Source organism: Phaenicophaeus curvirostris, chromosome Z (assembly GCF_032191515.1).
Source record: "Phaenicophaeus curvirostris isolate KB17595 chromosome Z, BPBGC_Pcur_1.0, whole genome shotgun sequence".
Taxonomy (NCBI): domain Eukaryota; kingdom Metazoa; phylum Chordata; class Aves; order Cuculiformes; family Cuculidae; genus Phaenicophaeus; species Phaenicophaeus curvirostris.
This window is the reverse complement of record NC_091431.1, coordinates 41,358,657-41,382,236: the sequence shown is the minus strand read 5'-3', so window position 1 is coordinate 41,382,236 and position 23,580 is coordinate 41,358,657. Positions and strand designations below refer to the sequence as shown.

General features: G+C 38.7%; 1 protein-coding gene across 9 annotated transcripts in view; it reads right to left on the bottom strand.

Moving 5' to 3' along the window:
- BNC2 (basonuclin zinc finger protein 2) overlaps positions 1–17,191 on the bottom strand; it is a 327,495-nt gene extending 310,304 nt beyond the window's left edge. For 7 of the 9 annotated variants that reach the window (XR_011339367.1, XR_011339368.1, XR_011339369.1 and 4 more), the window contains exon 1: positions 16,192–16,350. Coding sequence is in view for 5 of the 9 variants with exons in the window: in XM_069879959.1 (XP_069736060.1) it covers positions 16,192–16,335 (144 nt within the window). In the remaining 4 variants the exon portion in view is untranslated. Of the gene's footprint in view, positions 1–15,756; positions 15,796–16,191; positions 16,351–17,145 lie in introns of those variants that run through there. The other 2 variants (XM_069879960.1, XM_069879961.1) reach the window with 2 other exon arrangements.
- Between the last annotated feature and the right edge of the window lie 6,389 nt (positions 17,192–23,580).

Genomic DNA, 23,580 nt, shown 5'->3' with positions numbered 1-23,580 from the left:
ACAGAAAGAGAACAAAATGGTCTAACTCCAAGCAAAATAAATATTTTTTTTTAAAAAATGCATATGACCTGTCTATATCTTTTGTATTTGTAAATAATCCCTTATTTTTCTGAAGACATTAGGACACTAGATTTTTGCATATCTTTGAAAAAGAAAACTGAAGTTTAGAAATCACTTTAAGATCTTACATGCAGTACACTCCTTAGCAAGCAATATTAAATTAGTACTGAAATGATACAGAACTGGAATGCGGGACAGCATTATACTTTCCCTGGTCAGGCTGACCCAGTCTTCTCCTCCCCTGAACTTTCTAAGAAATGCTTATGGTGGAAAGGAAAGTGGAAGATAAAATTGCCTGACAAGACACTGGAATGGCTTAAAAAATATGGTTTGTTGTCAAAAACTTCCAAAGTAAGTGATTTAACAGACATTAATTTTTAAAATGCCACAAAGTAACAAAAGTTATTTGACAAAATCCTGCTGCTTTCTGAACACAGAAAGTAACAGATAACACAGAAACTTAAATAACCAGTAAGTTATCTAAGAAACCTTTAACAGGAAAAATTAAACCAAACCTGAAGTTTCACATAATGAGAGACAAGCACTTACTTTCCTATCAAACAAATAAAAAAATATGTTTCTGTGTAAAAATATCTTCATTATCATTGATATATTCATTATTTTTCTATTTTATCCAAAGAAATTAAATATGTTTTTAGGTAATGTCCAAGCATTACTGCTGCACTTTTAGTGCAGTAACAATACACACTCTATGAGAATAACAGTTTTTAATGCCCAACAGCAAGAAGCAATGCAGCTCGCATAAAAATGTGGCCTTGTAGTTCAACAAAGACCAAAAGCAGAATACATCCTGATAATACTGCAATCTATCGTTAGCATTAAATATTCAGTCCTAAGAGTTTAGTTGTGACAAGATGTGAAGCTCTGAGACTTAGAGTTGGCAAAGTGTTAATTCAGTAGGCATTGACAAGGAACATATGTTTAATACATACTGGCGTGCACAGGTCATTATTTGCCAGCCCAGTTGTGAGCACACAAAGCAAAACTTTACAAATAACCACAAAGCTCCTTCCTTCTGCATACACCTATGAAAAATTATAGATACACAACTACACATACATGTATGTGTGTACACACACTCACGGAAAGGACACCTCAAAGAAAAAGATGAAACTGTAACTCTTCTATGCTTTTTTTCCTGATCAAAATGCAAGTCTCCTTCTCTTATTTCTTTCGTTAAAGTAAGGACCTAAAAACAGGATCACAGGCAAACAGAACTTAGCCAGGCACTGTGCACAGACACATTTTTCTAAGTTTTGAGCCACCAAAAAAATATTTGTAGAAAATAAGGCTACAGGAAGCCTTTACTTCAAGTGGAGACAACAGACACTTCAGAATACTGTGGCTGAAGAGAAGTAGGTTAAGTGTGTAATTACTACGTGTACAGAGGTACAGCTCAGAAATACCCTCTCCCCAAGTTTAAAACAAACACACACAGATGTCAAGAAACAGTCATGAGATGATGCACTTAAAATAGTAATACCTGTTTACAAATTCAAGTTGCTGCTTGGTGGAAACTTGATTTCTGTAACATGTCCCCAAGATACAATCTAATACTAAAATTTATCCTGCGGTAGGTCTACTTTCAATTACTAGAAGTAAGCATATAAGGTATATAATTAGTTATGACACTGGGACAGGCATACATGTTTCAACACAGACAGAGCTCTGAACAAACTTCTTGGCAGTATATTACAGAAGACTTAAATTGAAAGCTCAAAGGCAGGGTATACCGTATTATAGAAAGAAAAAAAAAAACTACACCACCCTCTTACTTAAAAAGTTCTCACATCAGATGATTTTTAAAGGTATGAGCATATTCAGCTGAAACACCCTTCATAAACTGGAAAAAAAAATATTGCCCTGCAGCATCAAAATGGGCTATATTACAAATTAAGAAAAAGAAACTCAATCCTTTGAATGGTTTCTTTTCTTTCAGTGAAAGGGTGTGATTCTTCCCCAAAGACTACATTATAACAAAACATTTATATAAATCAAAGAAGATTTCTTTAATGACTGTGGGCATGGGATCTTAAATCTGGGATGAAACATGAAGTTCTATCAATTCTAAAATAAATTAGGCAAGGATTATACAAGTAGTACTTATCTTGGCATTAGAAAAAAAAAAAGAACATTAGTGTCAAAGATGTATCATCAACATGCCTTCAACTGATAGCCCCTGGAAGGGCCTTTAGGAATAAATACAGAATAAAGGAACTCTGAGCAGCTCGATTAGGTATCTAGTTTCTAAATGTTTTCATTTAAGAAACCAACAAGACACCAAATGAGATATAATGGGTATGTCCATAAGGATTAACCTTATGGATGTCTTGTTTCATTCTACAGAAAGAATTAGACTTCAACTAGTTTAAATATGCTTTCTCAGATGTTTGAAAGGGTCTCCTTGCTCTGTTGTCTTTCCTATAAAGAAGTCCTTTTAACGTCATTTTTTCAACAAGAAGTCTGGTGATGGCACTTCACTATAACAGGAAACACTGAACCTGTTTCTGTAAATTAAATTCCAAGTACTTAAATTTGTGGGGCAGCAATCTTGGAAGTACGCCTTAAGTTAAAATTATCATAATTAGTGGGCTTTTCCAGGCTGAAATTCATGAAGCTAATATTTGCATAAGAGGTAGTAGTATTTTCTAAGGGTTTTCAAGTGTTTAGAAAACAGGTTACATATTCTCAGTACACAAACAAACCAGATACTTCACTTTTGGTACCCATCTTATAGAAGTTAACAGCTTAACTTCTTTCATTTCACACTCTTATACAAAATTAAAACAAAAAATATACATTGCCTTTCCAAAACGAGTACAGTAATGCTACCTCCATCAACTGAGCTAACATCACTTAGGGAGATGATGTAGCACTATTGGCAGAAACATTTCTTCTGTCAGCATATACCACGTCCCATCTAGACAAAACCCGACAATAACCTGCTTCTTCCTTCTTCAAACACTTAACAAAAAAACCTGACCCTTGCTAAATACTTGGAAAGAGTGTACCTGTGATGTCACACACTATATTGTGAGAGGGAAGAAATAAAATTTCCAAAGACAGAAGAATACACAGCACCAGATGCCTATTCCCTTTTAAGATGAAGGAGTTAAGTATTTGTTGATTACAGCTGTAGTAACAGTGTTAACACAGCACTTCTGACTAAATCACGTAAGACTCCCTAAGTTAAAACCAGCACCTTTAACTTCATCTCAGAAGCAGTCTGCTCAACAATCTGCACAGTAGCTGTGTGGGCCACATTCTGCACCAGTCCAGTTCATGAACAAAAATAACTTAATCTTGGGGAAGAAAGAAACAAACAGCATCTCGATACACCTCAAAAATACCAACCCATGTCAGCCTTGTCTAAATAGTGCCTGCCTCCAAACTACACCCCTACTTCTCTCAGTCTCACAAACACAACAATACATTTACAAAACTAGCTTCACCTAAAGGGAAGGGAAGACTTCATATTGCATACTTTGAGGTCAGTGAACCTGCATGCAAAAGGCACTGGTGCATTTCAAGTGCTGTAAATAAGTAATAGCGTAACACTAGTATGAATGAATACAGAGATACTGCAACTTGGTGCACTCTAGAGTTACACTCCGACTCAGAACAACAAATAATCACACTGAGTTCAACATATGACTGCATGCTACAGATGACAATATCAAGTAGATCACACATCAGCTGGTATGTATACAGCTGTGGGGGATTTTTTCACTTACAATAAAATTTTTCCCCTCTTTCAGTTTTTAAAAGTCAGTGATTTTTTTCTATGAGGTTTTGGATAACTAGCATGGTGACTCAGGTGCTACTCATGGAGTGGCTGTCTTTAAGGTAAGACATTAAAAAAAAAAATCTCGGATTATATACCATGATGTGAGTTCCCATTATGCCTTCAGAGTGAAGTGTTAATACCATAAACCTACCATTTTCCAGCTCTGATAAGACCAGACACCAAGCTCATTCAACCCAAGGGGAAACCACACATGAACCATTAGAAAACAACTACACAAAGTAGAAACAATTAGGTGATCAGGATACAGTTTTACAGTGTATGAACTAGCCTGTAGCACAGGTCAGGCAGCTCTGAAAGTGCTCACTGAAAGTGAAGTAAACTACATATGGTCAGGACAGTGCAAATTAGTTGACAAGATATGAATACCTGCTAAAGGCTACCTTGCAGTAACAGCATTCAGCAGATACACTCACAAGAATCAGGAACTCTAAAGATTTTTTGAAGTTAATGTGAAATCTGCTGCTGACTGCGTTGACGATAGAGGATATATTCCATGAGCTCCTTCCATATAAATTGCAAATGAAGTTCGTTCACTCTACCCTGAACTGTAAAACAGATGCTATGTTTCATTTGAGAAAGATCCTAGTATGCTACCTGGCTTTGGCCTATGATTCAAGTTTATAACACACTTTTGTGACATACTGGAATGAAATTTCAATATGCTAGTTAACTGAGATTTTCAAGTAACAAAGGCCAGCAATGAGTACAGTGCAAACTTTCTAAAACACCCAGCACTTCTATTTAATGCCTCAAATGCACCAACTTCTACCTTGTCTGAAATGGAGTTAAGAGCACCTGTGCCTTTTCACACTGGGATCACAATTCTGCATACCTATCTCAGTGACTCGCAACACCGCATTCTCATGGACGGTGGTGAAGGAAATTACCTGCAAAGTAATACGACTTCATTTCAACTGATCTTCCATTATTCGTTACATAATTTATGAACTTCTATTTTTTCCCACCTTGACACTGCATTTTGCCAGCACCTGATAATTAATATTATTTCACAAATAGCTTCAGCTATAGTTATTTTCCCAAAATTATCCTACTAGAGAAAAGCAGGTTCCTAAGATCTCCAGATTTCTGAAGCTTTTTCACAGAAAACAGAGCAATTTTTTAGAACATAACTAAGCCTGCACATTGTGAAAATATTCCCATTATAATATAATCACAACATATGGGATTATAACAGCACATTATAACAGCAACAGTACCAAAGATAAATGGATTGAAGATCTTCTTTTGCAAGCCAATGAAATGCCACCCCTTTTCTGGTTGTTCTTTTATAATTTATGACAAAAGGCATAGTATAGTGTCATTCATGCAATACTGGCATCATAAATGGAAGGCTCCAGACTTGTTAAAGGACAGGAGATCCCTAATTTAGGAGAAAAATGCAGGGCTTCTTCTACAAATCCAATCCTACACTGCTCCTGCAGGGAAAATATCCACAAGAGCTGATAGAGTCATCTTAAGTTCCCAGAATCGGAGAGATATCAGAGGCTTGGTTGTTAGCAGGTCTCATTATCATTACTGTAATGTATCTATAAGACGTGGGATCACAATACTGACTTTAGTTTAAGTAATGCTTATAGGAACATATTCAAATCACAGAATAAGATTGTTTAATGTACTTCTCAAAGGAAATACGATGGATTATACCAGAACGTTGAGAAAGAGGCACTATGATATACAGAACAGATAAGAAAGCTGAAGAATAACAAGATAAAATAAGAAATACAAAACTCCAAACAGACACCAATATTTCCAAAAATGTTCCCATAAGATTAAAGGGAGTAAAATATTTGGTTTCTTTTCTAGCAGTGCATTGATTTTCACAGACATCTTCTAGGATTGATCTATGTCTCACTTTTACTCAGCAACCAGAACTACTCAAAAGGCCTTCCTAGCAACAAAAATGTCTGTCCAGGAAAAAAAAAATTATGTATGTAAAAATATGCATTTATATGTATGCATGCACATATGTATTATGTATGTACTATATATGTGGGGTTGTGTATCTACGTCTGTATTATATGTAAATTTTTTTAAAGGCATACATATTTAGTGTGTATCATTATCATTATATACTGTGTGTACACATACATACACACCACACACATGCAAGAAAGCTGTAGCAACATTTCTAAAAGTTTTTCTTCTTCCACCATATCTGCAATTCATCTTTCCATACATGCCACGGATATGCTCTTTAGAAAGCACATCAAATCACAGCCATTCTTGCAACATGGGAAACAAAAGGAACACTCACAGGTTGCTTGTTACAAGGCTACATTTGTGTTGCGTTGTTAAAAACTTATCATCACAAAAGCAAAAACAATCCTGAAAAATAATTACATCTAAAACTACTGTCTAAAGATGAATCACTGTAACACACCGCGTCCTTGAGGCTTAAATCCATGAAGGTGAGGACAAGAGCAGTTCTTTTGATTTCACCACTCAGCAAGTTTCTCTCCTGCAACTATTCAGTCTACCATGATTAGATTCTTCATAGGTCTGGCAACAACTACATGCGATGAGTGATTTTTTTGATCCTCAGTGTCTGACAATGGGGAGACAGTAAATGCCTGTATTTCCACAGGTTTATCACAGTCACAAATCCTGTGTAGCCTGGTGACTTCCAAATGCTGCACAAAACTCACGCATTACGCAAAATGCATCCCACCATACTACCACACCTGTGAACCATTTAATAGGAAAAGACCTATGAAATTCCATACACGGGTCACATGAGAGACAGGAAAGATGTGCAGAGTATGGAAGAGGCAAGCCTCCTGCTTTGCTGCTATGGATACTAGAGGTATAAGCCTGTTCCATCTTTTTCAACATTATATTGTCAACTTCAGTTACCTCCTCCCCAGCCATGACAAACACCATAGAGACTTCTTCCTCTTATTTTTAATAAAAAGACTATTATTAGAGTAGCCATGAAAGTTACCAATTAGCAGGAGATGGCAAGGAGCTTCTTACCACTTTCTGACCCCTAAGGCTAACCAAGAAAAAACAAACAGCTTAGTCTCATCCTTGCTGCCCTCATACTGTCACAGCATTTCAAAAAGCAATGAAAAAGGACGCATATCTGCATTCTCTGAGCATCCATTCACCAACCAAAGAACTTCTTGCTTATGGAATAATCCTTTGATATTATAAATCATTTAAATACACTAGCTTTTAAACATGATTCACAGCTGATACGCTAAGTAATACAAGTTACATGTGGATAAGAGGTAATAGAGAAGATTGTAACTTACATTCTAAAGGCAAAAGTTAGAAAAGTACACTTCAAGGAGTAGAAACCTTTAAATCACACATCACTTATCTGCTATTGCTTCCTGTTCCTATTTAACTTTCTTGCTGCCTTACCATGCGAATTACATCAGCTTAGACTTAAATTCCCTCAGAAGCCTTTTGTCACATAACTTACGAACTTCACACAATGCTTTTTTAATACCTGCACCAAAGCGTGGAGAAAATTTTAACGCCAGTTCGTGTACTTAAGAACATGCATTCCTCAGCCTTTTCACACTGCTTATACACTCACTTAGTCAACTGGCTTGTAGTGTCATCCTTTTTGATCAAGCATATTGTATGGGACATCTGAAACAAGGTTTCTTCAAAAGCCAAGTCAAAATACAGCCGCTAACTAAAATATTGTCATGGCCTACCACAGAAGAAAACTGTAAGTTTTCACTATTACTTAATTAATATTTCCTCATTTTTTGAACTCTTAGCACCTTCAGCAGAACAGGAAAACTTTTTCCATGATGCTCTCTAGGATTCTGTACAGACTCTCATTGTGGAAAGTGAAGTATTATCAGTAGCACTCTCTAACTGTATTGTAGACTATAAATAACTGTACATACTATTAACTGCTCAAACATAGAGATGCGGTATACGCCCATTTGATTAGTACTAGAAAGGTAACAGTAACTTCACGGTGAGGTGAATAACAAAACCTTTATTTAATAGAACTGGCACACTGCCACAACAAAGCCAATGGAGTTAGATCAGTGAAACTCCATCAAAACAACTGTAAAAGTATTTACTTAGCAATGAAAACTGGCATGTATTAACAATAATGACCAAAAAAGCAGTTTAAGGAAATATTTGCCTTAGTTCAAAAATAGCCCTAATCAGGACTTTCATATTCATTTACCTTAAATTTATTACACATCAATTCAATTTCAAAGTAGTTTTATTGCTAAAATCACCAGGCTAGTTGCACTAAAGAGAAGTGGTTCATCATGCTGAGCACATCTTTCTAAATGTCAAATGCTACATTTCAACAGGAAAATTTATTTGATTCCTAACTGGCCCTTTCATCTTTGATTTGGAAACCATGTAGCAAGTTTTAGATTCATCAAAGCTAATATCAGTCTAGTAAGGAAAGACTGTTTTAAACTAAGTAGGCACTACCACTTTTGTTTCAGCTCATGTCTGAATATCTGGTTCCATTTAAATATTTGTCTAATACAAATCACAAAATGTAACAGCTTCTCTTTTAATTTGAGGGAAGTGGAATTCAGTATCAGCATTAGAAATGTTGACAGTGTTTGAATAAGAAAAATATTTTTTTTCTTTTTGCTGAATCTTCTCTCCAACACATTTTTCTTTGGAGGCACTTGTTTCCACAATCCGCTACTACAATACTGGCCACTTTGGTATTGATGTTCTGAACTAAAGCAAAAGATGCAGCCACATATCGTATCTTTTGTATCAGACGTAATGAAAAACTAGAAAGCCCAGAATTCTCATTAAAAAATGACAACCACTCACACTTTTTTAAGACGTCAATCTAAACAGTGCATCTGAAACAAGGAGGTTCTAATAATTTTCCCGCAGCCCATTAGTTTTATACGACCTTTAAAATGTTCTTAGCATGCCATACAAAAGAGGCGACTAGATTTTATTCAACAGTTTCACATAGCTTTAACTTCACTGATTTCAATGGCTTTACTCTCATTTTGAACCCTACTTTGAACATGACCAACATTCGACCCTTGTGTTTTACACAGAAGTGAGTTATTGAATTATAATTTAACTATAAATCTAGATGTCTAATTTTGTTTTGACCAAAATATCCTCATGAAAGTCACATAAAGTTACCTAACATATCGTTATAATACTACTGATAAAATGTAATTAAGATGTATTCTAAAATGCCAACTACAGAAATGTCAGGAATAAGCATGGGGTTTTTTACTGTTGTAAAAACTAAGAGCTCAGTGTTCAGTTGGATCTGGTTAATAGTGTTGGTAAGATGGGTTTGACAGGAACCTCAGAAGCAAAATGTTTGTGAATACTGCACCGGACTAAGTGGAAGATATGCCTCAGCAGGGTGAAGAAGCAGAGTCATAACTAATAATTTTTGCTCTTAGGGTGGCAAATTTAAAAGAAACTACTTATATACACCTAGATATTCTCAGCCAAATTTATGCCTCAGGCAAGACTATATCAATGTACTTACAATGCTGAGAGTGAACTTGCAGCTTTGCTAACAGGAATATTTTTAAATACACTGAAATTCATATTTGCAGAATTTTTTTTCAAGTAATTTAGAATATTTGCAGGTTTTGATCCAGAAATTACTAAATATAAAAAATAGTCATGAACTATTATTGAGGACTCCTTCAAGCAGACTTTATCCCAACAGCTTAAAAAATGAAAAGCAATAAATTTCTTAGTCATAGAAAACATTTTCTTCCCTTGTAAACGGCACTTAAATGAAACTAACGTGATTGACAAGTACCTCACAAGCAAGCCTTGGCAACACTTAATGCAAGTCCATCTCTTTGGTGTTTTAAGCAAAATTCCTTCACAACTGTTTGTCTTTGCAATAACTCCTACAAAGCTCATTAGTGCCAGCCTTCGTTTATCCCCCATGTTGTGCATTTATCCCTGGGATACATTATCAACATGTGGCACATGTCCTTGACATGCACAGAAGAGTTGCACCCCAGGACAGCAGCATGCATGACAATAGTGTTGACTCTTACTCCTTTATGGTTGCTGGGATGTAACTGAGAAATCTAATAACTGTGACAGTAGGCCTTTAGGTTTTTCCTTGCCTTTCCAGACAGTGAAGCTGCACAGACACTAATGAAAGGTTAAATGAATAGGAATAACTGACAAGAGGTACAATAAAGAAGGGACTTGGTAATCCACAGACACTGAGCAGAGATCCTTGGCTGAAGCAGAGAAAGGACAGCACATCGTCGAGTCACAATATTTAAAACAGCTTGCTATACACAGAGGCTTTTTTGTCTGGGTACATGTCTGGCTTTGGAAGAAAAAAAGATACTGAAAAGAAATTTCAGCATGGGGCACTTGGGCGAATGTCAGGTCACAAAAAGGCAAAAATGTTTGTTTGCTGCTACATCTTTGTATTCAACATTAAAAAGCATTGACTAAAAGCACAAATCACAAGTTTCAAAATAATACATATTTGACAAATATGATAAAGTTGCAAAACTAATTCAGTGTGATTCCAGCTAACAGCATGATGGGTGTTGTACATGCAATCAGCTTCATTTGAAGTCAATAACAGTTCATAATATGCTTTGCATCCTGTCTAAAACCTTTCCTGTAGCCAAAGAATTCTAACAGGTCTAACTTAAGCTTTATATGCAGCGGAACGCTAGACATGACCAACCGTAATACACTGCAAAAACATAGGTAAACTTCCAGACAGTGCACCAGACCATGATGACTTAAAAACTTTCTAGTCGTTAGCTTATATATATTTTGATTTCTTTAGGCTTGTGACTAAATAGCAGAGCATTTTAACTCAATGGGGAAAAAAAAAAAACAGGATGAACTCCCTAAAGTAACAAATCAGCAACAAATCCGATTAAGTTATCTGAATTTGTGGGATTTTAGATAAAGTATTTCAAGAACGAAGTACCAAAACAGATGCTGCAGATGAAAAGAATTCTCTCTCAAAAACCTTGATTTACCTGTAATAATAAAAAAAAGTATTTGCATATGCATCTGGAGTATAAAATACATATACTTAAAACACATGGTGAGAGTCCTATGGAAATGTTCTAAAATGAGAGAACTTCTTTGAACAACCACATTAAATTACAGGAGAACTCCTGAGTGTACTAAGACTCTAATAATCAACAAATAAAGGCTTTACTAGCATGGCACATAACGAGAACTACTGTGCAAGAGATAAAGGAGACAAATCTGGCAGTTGACCTCACTGGATAATATAATTTACTTTAAATGGTAAATAAGTTTTGTTCAAAGTAATGCTTGTAAAAAGCTGCCATATGACTATTAAACAGCAATTATGATCAATACATTTTTAGAACAAACATGCCAGAATTTAGGTGGAACGAGTATGACACAGAATGCAAGGTTGACACAGAATGCAAGGTTTAAACAGATGCTTTTTATTATGCCACGTTAAATGCAATTCCTTTAAATTAAGTAAAAATTCCTGGATAGATGACAAAATGATACACATTTCCAAAAGGACTATATATACACTAAGATACATAGTGTATCTTACAGGGAACTTTTTTTATGTCTAGACACGTACTAGTTCTACCAAACACACACTAATAGTGGACGTTAAGTCAAATTAAATCATTAAATCAAAAGCCCCATGCAAACTTGCAGACTGAAAGTCAGGACTCTTTCATTAAGCAACATTCAGCGAAGAAAAGATCTCAAATTCTGGTAACAAGTGTCCAACATGCAAAAGGAAAAGAGACACTGACAGAAACTCCCATCTTTGAGAGAAAAAAAAAAAAAAAAGATAGATTTTGGTTTTTTAATAAAATCCAACGTTTTACTTGGACTTGTTTTAATGTAATTACTTTGCTGTTGGACATTATTGTTTTGCTTGAAATTGACAAGATCCGTAGTCAGCCAGAAATCCCACTGACATACATGTGTATCTAGCATATAGCATAAAGCCACCTCAAAGTCCAAGTTCTAGAGCTCTGGCTCTGGAAAGAAGTTAGCCATCAGCCCTCTCTTATTCAGAACATTTTCCTCCTTTTTCTTATCTATGGCATATCTAATTAAATCATGAAGCTCCCTCTAGCTCTTCAGAGAAGCTTAACTGACCAAAGATCCTTTACAGTTCCTTCCCATTTTCAAAAGCAATACTGAAAGAGAGAACAGTATTTCTCTTACATAATTAGTGTTCCTGTTTTCATTCAACAGTTTCCAACTCTGCAACTTGAAAGGACATGGATAGCATGTGAGAACATCTGCTATGAAATAAATGAAGTTAAACACTGCTTCTTATGGTGCAGCACACTAAAGATCTCCTTAATAATTTCCAACTTTATTCACCAAATTCTAGTTTGCAATCTTTTGAAATCTTACATTGTTCGACAATTGAACCATGCATGTAATGAAACACACAAACAAACATCCATTCCACTTTCCAATTACTACATGCAACACAAAGTAAAAAAAGAATGGTAAGTAATACTGTAGTCCCATTTCAGAACCCAAGTTTGAAGTACAGAATGCCTTAGTTCAAAACCAATTTGTTTGTATACACTGGTTTTCCAGAAAAAAAATACTGTGTGTAAATATTATGGTGGGTGAAAATACAGTCAGCAAATTACCACTGGCATCACTGGTTTTCCAGAAAACCAGACATGGCAAGATGAAATGAGAGGTCTGGGCTGGTCTTCGAGCTTTACAGATAAAAGTAATCAAAAATACAGTCAGCAAATTACCACTGGCATCACTGGTTTTCCAGAAAACCAGTAATGCCAGTGGTAATTTGCTGACTGTATTTTCACCCACCATAATATTTACACACAGTATTTGTAACGGCTTTTATTGTTTAATCTCCACAGCATTTTAGTATTGGATACAATGGAATTACAGTTATTTAGCAGTCTATAAATAATGTAGTTGGCATGTGCAATTGATATTTAAAATGTCTTACGACAACTGTAAAAGCCTCATTACAGATTAGCAAATCATTTTTAACAAGCACGTTCAACTGACAAATACCAAAGCAAACCTGCAGTCTATGTTGCAAGCGTGTTTGTTTTGTTTAAATGATACACATTTAATACAATGTGCAATGAACCATCCATACAGTCTATAAATAAGAAAGAAAGCAAACTTCCAACGTAATATGGCTATTGTGAAGGTTTCTAAAGCAAAACTAAAGAAAAAAACCAAAAAGGAAAACTGAGTAACAACAGAAAGAATAGCTTACTTTCCCCTCCTCCCGCCTTTATGAGCTAGTGTCCAATTTCTTCTTTTCTGAACAGCTGTATTATCCAACTTAAGTTGCTCTGCTAATTTCAGTCCCAAAAGGACTAACTTGGAAGGCAAAAAAGTACTAGAAAAGATCAATTTGCTGGGAAAGATCAAATGAGAAAACTGTAGGGACAGCACCAGGTCAGAGTGTGAAGAACTAAGCAGACCTGTTCTTCATTAACTTAAGCTCCCTTGGGACGTCACACACTACCTGTCCATGGGCTTATTGAACCGCCTAACCCTCGTCTCTGTACCATTCTTCTGGGCACAAGTGAATCATATCCTGCTGCTGACAAGTTAGCAGGGGACTGTGGCTGCAACATGAAAGTACTTTTCTTTCTTGTCTAAATCAGGCACATTTTTGAAAAGACGACACAGCACTGACTCGTGACATGGCAAGATGAAATGAGAGGTCTGGGCTGGTCTTCGAGCTTTACAGATAAAAGTAATCAAATGACACTCCTGGAATGCAAATTGGCATTCTTGACTGCAGCAATTGCACAACCATGAAACATCCCTGACAGCAAGCAAGATTAGGACAAAATGTTATGTAAAGCACTGAACTCAAAAACTCGCTAGAAAATTCAAACAGTAACACTTACATTTTAATATAGCAATAGTCATCTCTGCTTTTGTCTGTTCCTTTACTGTGGTTTATTGTAATCACATACCTGTCTCTCACAAACATCTCAATAATAAAAATGTAACACGATTAAAGACACAGATCTGCTCGGTTTTTTGCCCTGAAATGTCAGTATTGTATTTACACAGAATAATGCACCAAAGCAGGGTTTTCTCTGCTACGTGTGTAATACGTGTGCTTAAGGAAGACTTTCACAATCCCAGGTCCTGAAAGGAGTTTCCTAACTCACTCATAACGTACTAGTTTATAATTTACATATAGACATTTCTGCCTCTGGATCAGGTAAAGAAGAAACATTTAAAAAATTTAGTAAGTAAATTTTAAAATTCATATGCTTTAGGAATTTAAAGCAGAACATACATAGAGCTAGATGGTCCATTAATACTGGACAGCTTAAAATGAAACTACAGTGTATCAGACAGCTCATATGCCCCATTAAATTTCAGATTAAAAATTCCTGCATTTTTTTAGGACAAGGAAAGTTCCACATACTTTTACAGGAACTTGGTATTCTTGTGCAGATCTGCTGATCAGGCTTATTAAATATTACTGTCTGAAAGGAACTCACTAATTAAACTGTGAACATTTGTACTACGAAACTATGACAAAAACACTATTGCATTTTAAAATTTGTCTATGGCAATGGGTTATAATACAGAGGCGAAATTGAGGATAAGGAGAAATAAAAGCACACTTCCACTAAAAAATATTTCAATGACTGCTATGCATGGCTAACATAGAGGTTGAGAAAAGAAATATGTAATATCCTGCTTTGATTTCATAGTTAAAAATAGCTTCAAACCATTTCAACTGTTGGCCAGACACACACACACAAAAAGACACTCATTGTCACTTTAATCCTGGGTGCACCGGATTATTACATGATGTCTTTTGTGCATCAATTTTACAACAGCTTGACTCTAGGGTAAATGGGAACCATCATAAATCGCATGCTGCTTTCAAAACCACTTTAATTTCTGTCAGCGTTACTGTAACCACAGTCCTGGGCACACGCTGCTTTTTCCCCCCTCCTTTTTTTTATTTTTTTTTTTATTATTGTTGCCTACATTTGACAGTTGCATCTCCTACACTCCAACTGTGTCTTTGATCACTGAAACAAGACATGTCATGTTAGGAAGAGAAGGGAAAAATACAAACTCTCCATCTCAACCTCTCCTTTCATTCACACAGCCATATGCTGTGCCTGTAGTTTGAGTGGCTACACGTAAACATGCAAACACACACACATACATGTATACGCACACATACACACGTGTGTGCATGCGCTCATATGCACATTCAAGGCACACAAGACAGAAAGGTAACATCCCTGGAGTTAGGTGACAAAAGCTGAGTGAAAGAAAGGCAGGAGTCAAACAGCGATTCATTATATACCACTTCATTGAACGTGGGCTCATCACCGTTCACCACTGAGGTCAGTCCACTTGTTAATACGAACAGTGACCATTACGCACATTAAGTGCAGCCATGGCTCTTTAAACGTGCTGGTTCTTCGCAGCTGTTTAACCCATCCTCACATCATAAACCAGAAAAACGGAGTTCAGTCAAATGAGGTCGTCAGTAACCTCGGGTTTTAGTTTTTAAGTTAAGACGCCGTGAAAGCCCAAATCCTGCTCTGCAAAACCCGTCTTTAAAGAACTGCATCTGCAAAGCGCGTAAAATACGAAGAAGAAACTCACTCAACGTTCTTTTGGGGGAGAACTCTCCCCTCCCTTTCACAGTCAGGGCATCAGCATAACTCTGAAAGTTCCGCTAACAATTGCTGATTGGAGAGGAGCAAACTGCAAGCACATGCACAACAAAAAGGAGAGAGTTACGGAGGGAAGGTGCATTTAGACTTCTGTCTCCCTGCCTCAGGCGTTGTTTCGCACGCAAAAACACAGTTCTTTAACGGGCTCTCAAAGGTTACCTTTACGTTGTACGCAAACCTTACTGTTTTCCGAGCAGAAGGCAGTGTCCAAAAAAGACCAGACCACCGTTCTGTCCGATTCAACTTCACCTTCACTCTCCCTCCCTCCTTCTCTCCATTTGCACGGATTTTTTTTTTTTTACATTAGCACCTCATCTTTGGTGGAGGGAAGGAGGCGGTAAAAAGCATGTGGCCATCCCATTTCAACCCCGCAAACTCACTTTAAAAGTTTAACACGACCTCTTAAGTCATTTTTTTTTCCCGCAATCCACGCAGCACAGGGCTGATTTATTTACTTATTATCCTCTTCCTTCGCCTCGCCCCGCCGCCTGTTTATTTGAAGGCTGAAACACACAGGATAGCGAGCAGAGCTGCTTGTGTTACTGCACAATTTATTAATCAAATCAAACCAAAAGTAAAGGCTAGAATGAAAACGAAAGGCTGCTGGAAACTTCTTACCATCTCTGCATGCTGGTTGTCAAGTGCACCCCCTGTCTCTCGATCTCCTCTCAGCGGCAGTGCCTGCACCCTTCCTTCTGCCTCTGGACTCTCAGCGCTTTTCTTTTCTCTCTCCCCCTTTCCCTCCGTCTCTCCCCGCCACATACAACTTTCCTCCCCCCTCTCCCGTCTCTCTCTCTCACTCTCGCACCTTCAGGTGACTTGAACTAAAACTCAGAGGTTTTGTTGTTGTTGTTGTATTGTTTTTAAAAAAGCAACAAAAAGGGTGCCCCGCTCAAAAAAGAGAACAAGGAGGGCAGCGGTGGCCGGAGTCCCCCTCTCTCCCCCTCCTCCCCACGCCCTCCTCTGGCTCCTCCAAAACTTCAGCCCCCAAAGTTCAGCCCGAGCAGCAGACAGAAAGCGAGAGAGAAAGAGCTTTTCAGCGGAGAAGCCGAAAGTGATGGGAGGGGAGGGAGGGACCCGGGCTCGGGTCGGAGTCTCCACAGGTTGGTTTGTTGTTGTTGTTGTTGTCGGGTTGTTTGGCTGCGGGCGGGGGAGGCAGCGGGGGCTGCGCAAAGCCGCTACGGGCGGGCAGTGCCGCTCCCTCCTCGCGTCCAGAGGGAAGGGGGAAAGAGCGCTGGGATGGGGGAGTTGGGTGCGAAGAAACAACCCCGTCTGCTTCGTCCCTTCCCCGCCCAGACTGTGCGCCGCACGGGGGCCGCCCGCGCCCAGCTGTCAGCCGCCCCCTCCGCGCACGGGCGGCTTCTCTGCCTTATCAGCTCCAGGCGCCACTGGAGCGCGGGGAAAGGCGGAGGGAGGGCTGGGACAGGCGCAGCGCGGGGTTGGGGGTGGGGGGGGTTGGTGGTGGAGGAGCTGGGGGCGTTAGAGGGGGGAGAAGGGGAAGTGTTAGAAGGGAAGCGAAAAGTTAAGCAGATGGAAAGTTTTCGCTCGTGGTGCCGTTTTCCCGCTTCCCACCCATTGCTCCATCAGGTCCCGGGGCTCTCGCTCCGCGGCGGCTGCTGCTGCTCGGTGTGGGATCTGAATAAATTTTTGTGAAAGGGTGGGATTTTTTTTTTTTTGGGGGGGGGGGTTGGGGTTGGGTTGCGGGGGGAGGGAGCGGGAGGAAGGCGGGAGGAGGTGAGCCGTCACGGTTGTACGTTCGCAGGGAACAAGACAAGAGTCACACACATCTGTGTGTCACACGGAGCCAAGCGGAGCGAAACCCGGCCCCGGCGGCTCCCGGTGCGCACGCAGCTCAGCGGCGGCGGGAGGGAGGGACGGAGGGAGGATGGGCTGCGCGGCGCCCGCCCCCCTCCCGGCGCCTTCCCGAGCCCCAGTGCGAGCTTTGTCCGCGGAGAAGTGGGGGGCGGGTACCCGGTGGGGCGGCGGAGCGGCTCGACAAGGGGAAGATGCGAGAAGAGCTTTATCTGCGGGTAGCGGTACCCGAGCGCGCCCGGGCATCCCTCGTGTCCCGCCTGGGGAGGCGCCGAGGGTCGCCAGAGCTGTCCCTTCCTCAGGCAGCGTGCAAACGCGAGATTAGGATATTTACAGTGAAGGGTAGAACTTTTCAAGTGGCGTGAAACGCGAAACGCTGGGAGGTTTTTAACCCCGCATCTGCCCTGGTGTGGCTGGGCACCGATAACCCGGCAGGCACTGAGACAACAGGAGATGGGTTAAGTCTAAGAAATAGGTCGCTGTTTGGTACTTCTGGCATCTCCCGAGGCTGCTATGGACAGCAAACTCATCATGTCATCAACCGCGTGTCCTTGTGACGCGTTTCCAGGCTCTTTACCAAGTTTTGCCGTCTTTGTGCATTTCCTACGCCTGTTATAAGAGAGAAAGGTAAATTCATGGAATCAGAATAGTTTGGGTTGGAAGGAACCTGAGGTCATCAAGTTCCATCCCCACCCCCACCCACCCCCGATGGGCAGGGACGCATCCCACAGCTGTTTATATTAGAAGCAAAACCAGGTTTAAGAAATAAAATAAAATATTGTGTGCATCTCAGTGTTATCTGTGTTTCTGTGGAAATTTCATTCTGTTTTCTGGGTCCGTCATATACCTTCGTTAGGCGTAATACATATCAGCTTATGGACAGGATTTGCTTTGTCCACGCTTCATCAGGATTAGTTTCGATCCTTGAGCTGTAGAGAGCATATTTCAGGCTCAGACGATTATCCAAAAGGATTTGGGTAGGTTTTTTTTTTTCCAGGATTTTTCAGTTTTTTACACAAGTAGCATGACCAAGAAAGGTTTTGAATAACTTAGGATCATTCTAAAAAAAATCACAGCACTAATTAAGGCATGATTTGATGTGTTTTCTGTCAAAGTTGGAAGTTAAAAAAAAAGAAAAAAAAAAGCTAGTTAATTATTCCAGAGTCACATTTTATGGTACATAAAAACCCGTTTGCTCTTTTGAACCAGTCAAGGGCCAAGAAGTTGCCAAAAAATTGTGTTGACACAGCCCCCTAGTGGTTAAAGCCTTGACGATTTCACATGGTGCCTTCTGACACAGGGGAGAGAGGAGGGTCCAAGCTGGCTGGGTGCACATGGAAAACAAAGCTCTGTAATCTCAGCTCGCAGAAGGCACGGTCACCAGCTAGAATAAAGAGTTGGTATGCCCAATACGAGGCTAGTCTTTACTATGCAGTTAAACAAAAGTGAATCAAAGGCTATAAACAGTTACGGCTTCATGAAAGAAAGGGCTTGCTGTAGGTAAACAGCCATTCAACTGTATGTAAAACCAGCTTTCCTTACTACTTTGGATAAGTGAGGCTTTTTCTACCTGAGGGTAGGCATTTGGAGGAGATATACATATATTCACCAAACCAGTAGATTACAGTAACAACAAGCTATATCACACACTAAAAAAAAAAAAAGTCTGAAAAACTGTTAGGTGTAAAACAATAATTAGTGGTTTACAGTTAATTTATTTTAAAAGATTTTAAGTAATTTTAAAGTGATACAATCTCACCGATTCATTCCTTTGTTACCTTGTTTGGTATTTAATGGAGTCTTTTTAAACCTCCCTTTTTTTTTTCTTCTACCTGTCAATAAGCCAGTGGCTTTTGTATTGACAGTATATTACAGCATCTTGAAAGCTGCTGAGGAGGTAAAATAGCTGGAGGCAACTTGGCTGTTGGGAGTTCTGATTCTTGGGTTGACAGCATGGGATTACAGGATAAACATTGTGGAATAAGACATTTCTGCTCAAAGGATCAGCAGCAAAATAGCTATCTGGTGACATTTGAATATACATCATCATTAGACTTCAGACTGAGCTTGCTCCAAGCTTTTTAGAAATTTTGCATCTTTCAGAATCGTACTTTCAGTCACATACACAGCAGTGTTTTAGATTTGCATTCAGTTATTGCTTTCAGATTTGCTTACTGTGTGGTATGTTCTGAGATAATCCTAAAAACACTGGGCCCTTGTAAAAAACACTATATCATCCACCTGCACAGTAACTTTTGTTTCTGAATATTGCTGCAATCACTGTGACACCAGCACACATCATAGATACTGCAGGAAATGACATATCTTTACTTGTAGTTCAATAAACACCTCAAAAGAAAGCATACAAGCTCAAGCTGTGTTACAGGACTGTCTTAGAACAGTGTGTCATTATCTTACATTTTTGAGATTTTATGTGAACTTTCAGGGAGTAGGAGCAAAGCGTTAACTTTTCTTGCTTTTTAGACTAATGATATTTGTTAGTAAAGAGAGCAACGTCTCTTAACAATTTCAGCCTCAGCAACAGGAATATCTATTCCATACAGCAAATAGTTTCTTACTGTTGTCTTATTTCAAAAGTAAATACAACCACCATAAGGAATTAGTAGTAGTCATTGATCTGAGATTAATTAGCATGAACTAAGTTAGAAAAATACATTTCTTCACTTCTATTTTGATTTTCTGGATTGGACCACTGAGATGTTGCAAGTTTGAGAGAGAGTCTGAGTAGGTAGTGCAGCTTGAGAGGAATGGAAGCTAAGTCATCCAAATTGTAATGCCTCCAGAGTGTGGTATTTCTCTGCAGTCTTGATCTTCTTTCTCACTGAAGGAATTAGTGGTTCACTTGAATCTCCTGCCTGTTTTGTAGTCCACAGAGGTGCCCAGCCAACAGAGCAGAAGTGGGACATCAGGCATCAGTAGCCTATAAAGGGCAATAGCAACATGTCAAAACTGAAATCCTCCATATTTTGAAGGGTGACAAGGTGAGGAAGAATGCTTCTCTCTACAGAGTAGTGTAATTGAAACCTAAATGAAAAACCAGCTTACCAGTAGCAGGAATCTCCAAAAGAGAAATGATGCCCAGTCCTGAAGGTAAAACCTGTTTTCTGTCATCCATAGCTAGTAAGGGGGAAAAGAATCCATTTCAGCATAAACATTTGAGACCAATACCAATTCAAAGTCCAGATTAGGACCAGATTAGGTTACTCATTTTATTCAGAAATATGGCTGTAACATCCATATTTATACTGAACATTTATATTAAGTTCCTGTGATGAGTATTACTCTGCAATAGGTGTCATGGCTTCTAGCATGACTTACAGAAAATCTTGGCTCCAACTTCCCATTACTGATTTCCCTATTCCTTTTTTTTTCATTTTTCTTTTTTTTATTCCTTTCTTTTTTAAATGTTTTTGTTTGAGTTTTATCTAGTTAACCTGTCAGATTCTGACATTTGGGGGGAACTTCAACTGGTTTTAAGTATCTAACTAGCGAAGAATATTTGTTGTGCATTTATTATAAAAAAAAAAAGAGTCTAATTCTTTCCCTGGGAAACTAAAACTTCCTGGTATTATAGAGCAAAAGTTTGCAGTTTGACCTGATGTAGGCAGAGCTTGAGGGATACTACTTCTGAAGGAGTTCACCTAAACTTAGCTACGACCACAGGGACCTGAGATTGGAAGTGAAAAACTAGTGACCAACTGTAAACATGTTGTTTAATGTGAGTTGCCCAGGATTACGCAGGAGCTTAGAGACAGGGGTGGAATCAAATTCTCCAGGGTGAAATTTAACTTCATCTGCTTTCACTTTAGGTATGTCTTTTTTTTCCTTCCTCATTCATCACACATCTTAAAAATTCAGCAGTAGATTAAGCAAGACTTAAGAAAGAAGCATCGTTCATTATGCAGACATTCGTTTTCATTTACAGAATATCACCCATTCTGTGTAGTTGACACAGACAGATCTTGCAGGGAGGAAACAGTACATGATCATATAATTTCAGACATTGTGTACGCATCATATGAAAGGGCTGAATTAATGTTGTGTAGACAATTGTAATTATAACATTTCTTAACTTTTGAACAGATAACATTCTAATCCCTGTTAACCAACTGACAAAAGTCGCTATAAAGTTAATGAAAGCATGTCAGACAATAATACTGATACTTTAATGTTCTGAGTCAAAAAGCATTTTTGTCATTCAGGAAGTGAATTTAAGACTAGCTAATTATGTTTCTCTTGCCTCTTGCACTAAAATACTGAAAATGATTCAAAGTCTTTCCAGCACTTAAGTATTGCTGTGTCTTAGAGATGAAAAGAGGTTGTCTACAGCGTATCCATCTTTTTTCTTCTTGTACCATATCCTCTGTACCCAATCTTTTCTAATTCTCTTTTAGAGGTTGCTACTATACAGTTTGATTTATCCTAAACTTTCTCAAACACATTAGCAGATGTTCTTCAAGACAAACATGCTTCCAGTACTTCATAAGCTCAGCTGAAAGAATTTTTATTGAAAGCAATAGATATAGATATTACTTTGTGGTTCTCCAATAGCTTTTGTAAGGGACATTAGAAAATTTTAAACATAAGCATAGGAAAAAAAATGTTCAGCCCACTTTAGAGATGAAGAGCATAAGGTGCGGTGTGTTCCAAAAACTTGCTTAAAGTAGCAAAGTAATTAAAAAAATACGTATTTCGGGTCTATTTGATAGTCCTATGGTCATCCTTTCTCCAGTAAGCATACACACATTTACATTTAAAAGCTCTCTAGATTGAAGTTTCTTCTTTCTCTGTTGTCTCTTCTAATATATGTCCATCAAGACTGTTTTCTATAGCTTAGTAATTGCTAGTCAGAGACCACACATAGTGTTCTATATGCATTCTGGAGTATGTCTCAGCTTATCTCATATAACACTTGGTGTTTTTCCCAAGTGAATCTCAATGCTCTTCAGTTCTCTTACTGTGTTACCATTTGTTTTCCTTATATTATGACAGTCAGAAATGATTGCCTTGGAGAGTTAGTATAGGCATGATGGGAAAGTCTCTCTTTTTGTTAGCCAGTCTAAATGCCTCAGTCTTGAACATTAATTTTTGATAGGATTTTACTTCTTTTATCCTGATATCTTATAATGAGCGTTTGTGCACTTAGCTTGCTTTCATAATTGAGTTGCAACAAATAAAATGCCCCAGTCACAGCTAATAGTGATTGGTAGCTCACTAACCCTAAAGCCACAAAAGCGTCAAAAAGGAAATCTTCCAATCCTGGTCAGGCCCACGGATTATTATCCTTTATTGATTTTCCAAGTAGGTAGTAATGAAATCCATACAAGAAATCTAAGGGCAATTAAAAGGGACTTCAGGGGCTTGAGAAGTATGGTGAAGGGATTGGGGGCACAGGTAGTGCTCTTTCATTCCAGCTACAGGGAACTACAAGGGGAGGAGTAGGAAGACCCAAGAAATAAATACCTGGCTCCGAACCTGGTGTGAGCAGCAAATTTTGGGTTCTTTGATCATGGGTTGGCCTACACAGCACCAGGCTTGCTGTCCAAGAATAGGATACGCTTGTCCCAAAAGGGCAAAAGGATGATTACCAAGAAGCTAGCAGGGCTCGTTAATAGAGCTTTAAAGTAAATGTGAAGAGGGGTGGGGACAAAACCATGCTTGATAGAAAAAAGCCTCGGAATGGCACTCCATTGTCTGGGGAATTAAATCCTGGTGAGGACCTTTGATCTGCCACCTCAGAGGAAGTGGGGGATAGCAATTCAAATCACAGCACAGATGTAAAGATTAATGATGGGTTAGAAAATTCAGTGAGCGGTCACTTGAGAACTGCAACTGTTCCGCTTAGGAGTATAGTGGGATCAACAGCCCAGCTGAAAGGCATCTACACCAATGCACACAGCATGGGCAATAAACAAGAGACACTAGAAGTTAGTGTAAGGCAAGAAGACTACAATGTAATTGCTGTCATGGAAACATGGTGAGATGATTCACATAACTGGAGTGGTGCTATGGCTGGCTATAAACTCCTCAGGCAAAACAGGCGAGGAACAAGATGTAGTGGGGTAGCCCTCTATTTTAGAGAGTGTTTACATAGCCTAGAGCTTAGTGATGTTAATGATAGAGTTGAGTGCCTATGGGTGAAATCAGCAGAGCACTTAACAAGGCAGATATTGT